The following is a 6,000-nucleotide window of genomic DNA, read 5'->3' on the forward strand; positions in this document are numbered from 1 at the left end:
AGAAAGAAGACGAAGACTAAGAGGAGGAGGAGGAGGTCAGCCCGGTGATTTCCTTGTCTGGCCTCTGCAGGCGTCCTGGTTTGCTTTCAGCTGTGGGAGGCAGCGCATTATTCATGCTGACCTCTGAGCTCTAGCGCTGATGTCATAGGAACCAGGCGTTCTCTCACTCTCACACACACACACACACACACACACACACACACACACACACACACACAGACACACAGACACACACACACACACACACACACACACACACAGACACACACACACACACACACACACACGCAATCAGCAGAGTGGATCTGCAGGTTGTTATCTATCTACCATCTGCAGGCCTCCTTATCAGCCCCAAACATCTTTCTCGGTAGAGGGTGGGGGAGCGGCAGAGCAGGCTGGCTGGGCTGCCATTAAAAAACACACCACAACACATTCATCTAGCAGCACACTTTTTCACTATTTTTCTATCTCTTTCTTCCCACTATCTACCTCCACTCCCTCTCCAAACCCCCTCCCCTTATCACAGCACTTTTTTCCCAACCGCTCTTCCCTTTTCGCTTTTCTCTCTCCTTCTTTTAATTATCTAGACATCCAGCCCTAGCCGATCGCAAACAAAAAACCACCAACAGCAACGGCGGCGCTGGTAAAAATGGCACACAACGTCCACATGTAATTACAATGCGCCCTCCGTCCTCCATCTCTCCTTCCATCTGCCCAACCTCCCCTTCCTCCTCCCCCCCCTCTCTTTTGCTTTCTGCGATATCAGCAGCAGCGATCGCTGCCAAGTTTTATCGCGTCTCCCATCTCAACCGCCAAAATATAAGCCCAGGGATCCAGCCTCAGTGGGCTGCCTGCCTGCCTCCTATCGCCCCATCAAGAAGAGCAGCCATATCAGGCTGAAAGATCACAAACCGTTGGGGAGGATGACGCACAAAGAGACACAGACAAATATCTATCTGCTACACAAACACCCCCTTCTCCTCCTCTACTAAGGGCCTCCAGAAAGCTCTGGACTTGGACTGCTGTTTGGCAAAAAAAAATAAAAATCCAAACCTAAAAGAGACATCCACGCTACACTGTCCTAATGGAGCACTCCAGTGTGTGTGTTTGTGCGTGTGTGTGGGTGGGTGCTGCCAGTGTTCAATTGTTGCTTTTCAAACCACACCTGAGTCTGCACAGTATTAGCTACTGTAGCTATGGGGGCGTTTCCAGGATTCTTGATTTCCTAAATGGAACGGGTACGGGTGGGTGGAGAGGCAACCAAACATGAACGGGGAGGCAGGGGGGGGGGCTACAAATAAAATTTATTACTAAAATAAATAGTTGAAACACAAGATTCAGCCATGAGGTAATACAGCTAATAACAGTGTTTCCAGTTTTATTAACTGTAATAAATTATGTTTGCAGTGGTTCATGTAGGTTTAACACTACTTTTCTTTGTTTCAAACACAAAAGTTGATGTTGATACAAAGAAACAAAGAAAAGGACAACAAAAAGATGTCATCTCCATCGATTACGACACATTAATGCCGATATTTACAGGAAAAGTGAAGTAGTCTTAACATAAACATCTTCAGTGTGGTACGAAAGGCAGGAATACTCAGCCACTTGGCTTCATGGATGATTCTAGACCACCTGAGGTTTGCTTTACTGTAACTGCACCACTAATGAGTTGGATTATAATCTGCACACATACGAAACCACCCCGCTCATTCAAAGTATCCCCACTGATTCATTTAGTGCATTTTTCACACACACTCTGCAGCCCTGAACCTTTTAAAGCATTACCTATTGGAGGTTTATGCAAGAACTCAAACATCCAACTCAGCTGGACCAGGTTTCACCTGCCAGCTCACCTGTAATGTTCGTTAACTGAAGAGTCGATGTACTGACGACATTTCTTTCATGATCAGTACAATAGTTCATCATACTATGAAACTGAGGGCCAGGGCCAAGAACATCTATATATCTTGCATTTTTTCCAGACATCTTCAACCAATAAAATAAATAAAAAAGTTACCGCTTGTGAAGTCTTTCAGCTCTTCATCACACTGCGTTTAAACATTTAGCCATTAGCCAAATTGATGCAGTTACACTAACATCACACACGAGCGCTCCTCTTTCCATCACACAAATGTAAGCCTTCCAAAATGCAAATGGCTAAATCCACAACGTGAGAAACTATAACACACAAACTTCAGGAGACGTCAGGAGAATTCGGCCATTAGCTGCACTCAGATGACTGGAAATACACCAACTGTAAATCAGCAATTTCCTTTTAAATATCTTAAACACGTCAAGCTCTCACGTCTCCGTCTGTTGAAAGCTTTAACTGGACACCAAATAACTTTTACAATAACAGGAAGAGCTGTATTGAGAGCAGGTCACAAGCTTATTTGTAGCTCCAAATGCAACGTTAAAAAACGAGTGGTTTACCTTCAGCTGGATGAGTAACTAAATGACTTATCGAAGGTGTGAATCAATTTAGGAAACAAAGTCGGTTTCAACAATGAAACGGCACCCAACACCACTGTGACCTGGCTGGAATTTGTCATATCACTATCAGCAAGCAGCATGCTCAAAACAACATGGTGGTTCAACAGTAACAGTAGTGGTAGCAGCTCCTACCTCATGAACCCCCCCAAACACACACACACACACACCCCAGCTGAACAAAGTCCTTATCACTCCTCACTCTTTCCTATCAAAATGTCTGCCAAATCACAAGAGAGTCACGGGGCTGAGAGCCTGGCCGGCCTCGACCACAGCCGGGGCCTGGTGCACAGGGAAGCACGGTGGACCAGAAGCACTGATAAAGATGGCCATGACACCCCTGAGACGCGCACATATACACGCTGTCTCATACACACCGGGTCTAGCCTGAGTTTATCAGCCTTGGGGTCTGGAATACATCTCCAGGCCTCGCTGCTGGCCTTACTGGAGGTGCCTGCTGGGAGCTCACTGCCTCTCTATGGGAACCGATGTAGGAGGGGTAGGGTTAGGCATCATCGAGAGAAATTCCTGATGGAAATCCATGACCAAGACGGATGCCGTGGATGAATTAGAACACAAACAGCTACCACCAACTGTATTCTCCAGGTACTGAAGACATCATCATCATCATCTGCCTTCATTAGTCCAGGTTAATCAACAAACGGTTTGTTGAAGGGATGATTTAAATATCTACTTACAGCATTTCTGGATCCAAAATGAAAAAGAGAAACTTTACTCCAAGTGTGCCGCACCATTTTGGACTAGATGCTTGAATCCAACTGAACAGAGTCTAAGCACAGCAACAAAATCTGAATCTGGAACTTGATGTACCCAAGATAAATTAGAGACATGGCACTCAAAGAGGTAGAAATCGGAGGAGGAATTCCACAGGAGCAAACACTTAATGAAACCTTATTTTCACAAAAAGCCAGCAAACTTTAAGCATTTATTAAAGATCAGATTTATTTTTAAGTCCTCGCAACGAATGAAGTTAAGGTAGATGCAGCTTCAAAATGAGTGTGTGTGTGTTCGTGTGTGTGTGTGTGCGTGGGGTGTCAAGACTTGCTTCCAGGACTTTGGACAGAACAAAGCAAATCTGTCTGCTAATAAAACTAATACTAATAATATTACACATGATAATAGTAATAACAATAAAAATACAGCCGACATGTGGCGTTACTAATGTTTACAAATGGACAAACTGTAATGACAGCACTGACTCTGGTAAGTCCAATGTACCTGCAAGCTGGAATAAAATATCAATATGTGTCATTACTGTGTCGATTATACATCACAAGAGGAAGAAGTGTGATGAAGTTGCCATGTTAATAATTTCCTTTGGCTTCGTTCACATGGATTTTAAGGAGAGACACGTCAGACCGTCTCCAGGTCTATTAATGACTATCTGCAGACAGTAAAATCAGTTTACAAGGATGTTGTAGTTTGGCAAAGAAGTCCTTGCATGCATGGCTGGTTAGCATTTGAACTTTCTAATAACCGGCCTCTCTGTGGTTGCTATGTTTGGTTTCTGCACAAGAACAACTGTTTGATTCATTTAAAAAGATCCACAGGTTTTGGGGAGGTTTTAGGTTAAATAGGACACCGTGACACAATCAGTGACGACGCTGCCAAACAAACTTATGTCACGGTTTCCAGCTGCTGCTTCCAAATATTTGTTCTTCTCCAGCAGAACCACATTAACACTGAGAGTCCCCACCATCCCCTCGGTGTGCAACAGGCAGGAGCAGAGGTTAATCACAACATCATTAATATGCTCTTATATCAACTCTGAACGTCAGTTAGCAGCGATAAACCCTCACACGTTTTATAAACAGGAAGAGCTCGTCAAGCACGGAGACCAGCCAAGCGCCAGACCAAGAAAAGGGCCTTTCAAGCGGCCCCGAGATGCATTATTGAGTTAAAAGGATAGATGAAAAAACAGATCCAATTGTAAGCAGCTATCAGCGGGAGAGATCGGCCATGCGGCCTATCTCACGCCCCATCTCTAGGAAGGAGAAGTGAAAAGCCAGGAGGGGGGATGCAGCGGCGGCCTTGGCGCTGCCTCAGACAGAAAACAAATAAAAAAGATCCAATTTTAATCTTTATCTGCGCTCACATCGGATCGCTGCTTTATCTCAGCTCACATCGGCTTTTTGCCGAGAACACTGACGTTTCCACAACAGAATTAAACAGGAAGCCCCGGCCACACTTTCAGCTGCCAATGCACAAAAACATTCCGCACAGGGTAATAAAGAAAAACTTTTTGATATTCCTGCACAGCCTTACAGCGCGGAGGCAGCTGCCGAGGAGCCCCTTTAATAAAGGCTGAGGAGGACAGGAGGGGCTGGAGGGGAGGCGACATCCTCCGGTTATCCCGAGACAACGAGCTGCATCTGAAACTTAAAGTCTTCAGAGTCAGCTGTGCTTTCTAATTTACGCACCGATGAGGGGGGTCCGGGCAGGGACGCGCGTGCGGCGCATCGACACACGAACACTCAGAAGAAGAAGAAGAAGAGGGGAAACTTGTGTCATGCTTACGCTTTATCTGCCGGGGTTTGCTCTGCTTCCTCCGGGACATGCTGCCTCTGCTCTCGGGCTGAGCGGCAGAGAAGTGGTCAGGCTCTTCCTCTGGTTTCTGCCTCCTCTTCTTCTTCTTCTTCTTCGTTCACAGCTGCGACGCGGCGCTCCGAGCAGCGACCGGAGAAATCCTCATGACCCGCGTGCGCTTTCACAGCTATCTTGTGCCACGACAGCTCCCGCGAGGCTACCTGTAGCTGAGTCCCCACCTGTGACCGAGGCTCTTCTTCTCAACTACAAATATCTGCCTCCGCCTCACCTCTCGCTTTCCTGCAAACGTTACTCCGTTACCGGGCGCGCCTCCGCTGTGTCCGCTAGCACGTCACTCAGCGACACGCAGTAAATGTGTGTCCCGTGGAAGCTCGCGCTGATAAAAGTGTCAGCTGTGGAGGTCAGCGGCGCGGCTGCTGTTTTCTCTGTCAAGTTTTCCTCCGGCTGGTCCGCCCCCTTGTCTGCCCGCACCGCGTCTAAGCCAGGGAGCCACTTTCAATGGAGCTCGAGCGCTACAGTCAACTCCGCTACTACACCGGAGCGGACGCGCCTCTGACACGCCCCTTGCGTCTGACGTAGAGCGCCGCACTCGTCCCCGATTGGCTCCCGTCTACCCCGTTGTAAAGCGCAATAAAACAGAAAGTATGCCTTATAATTCCACCGCGTGATCGACTTCACAATACAAATATCAGCAGTGTATATAAATCCTCAACTCTAATTAAGTAATGATATAATATTGCTTTATACTGTAATTATAGATGGATAATTAAAACGATACTAACCGTGATCACTGTGTCCTTTAAAAAGTCTGTAAAGTTTAGTTTCTTAACTTTTTTCTTGCTGTTTTGTGGTTCTTTTCACTTCTTTCAGCAGCACAGTGGAGTGTAATGCTGATGTACACGCATGACAAATATGTCCCGTGCTCTCCATCCATCCTAC

The 6,000-nt window shown here is 46.4% G+C and overlaps 1 protein-coding gene across 1 annotated transcript in view; it reads right to left on the reverse strand.

Moving 5' to 3' along the window:
• zfpm1 (zinc finger protein, FOG family member 1) overlaps window positions 1-5,574 on the reverse strand; it is a 106,677-nt gene extending 101,103 nt beyond the window's left edge. The window contains exon 1 of the mRNA XM_085280858.1: window positions 5,032-5,574. Within this exon, the coding sequence (XP_085136984.1) occupies window positions 5,032-5,071 (40 nt within the window). The 5' untranslated portion in view covers window positions 5,072-5,574. The remainder of the gene's footprint in view (window positions 1-5,031) is intronic.
• Between the last annotated feature and the right edge of the window lie 426 nt (window positions 5,575-6,000).

The sequence above is a fragment of the Mchenga conophoros genome, linkage group LG7 (genome assembly GCF_057382185.1).
Source record: "Mchenga conophoros isolate Kocher_MC1m ecotype Shallow Benthic linkage group LG7, M_conophoros_male_GT1.1, whole genome shotgun sequence".
In the NCBI taxonomy this organism is placed as follows: domain Eukaryota; kingdom Metazoa; phylum Chordata; class Actinopteri; order Cichliformes; family Cichlidae; genus Mchenga; species Mchenga conophoros.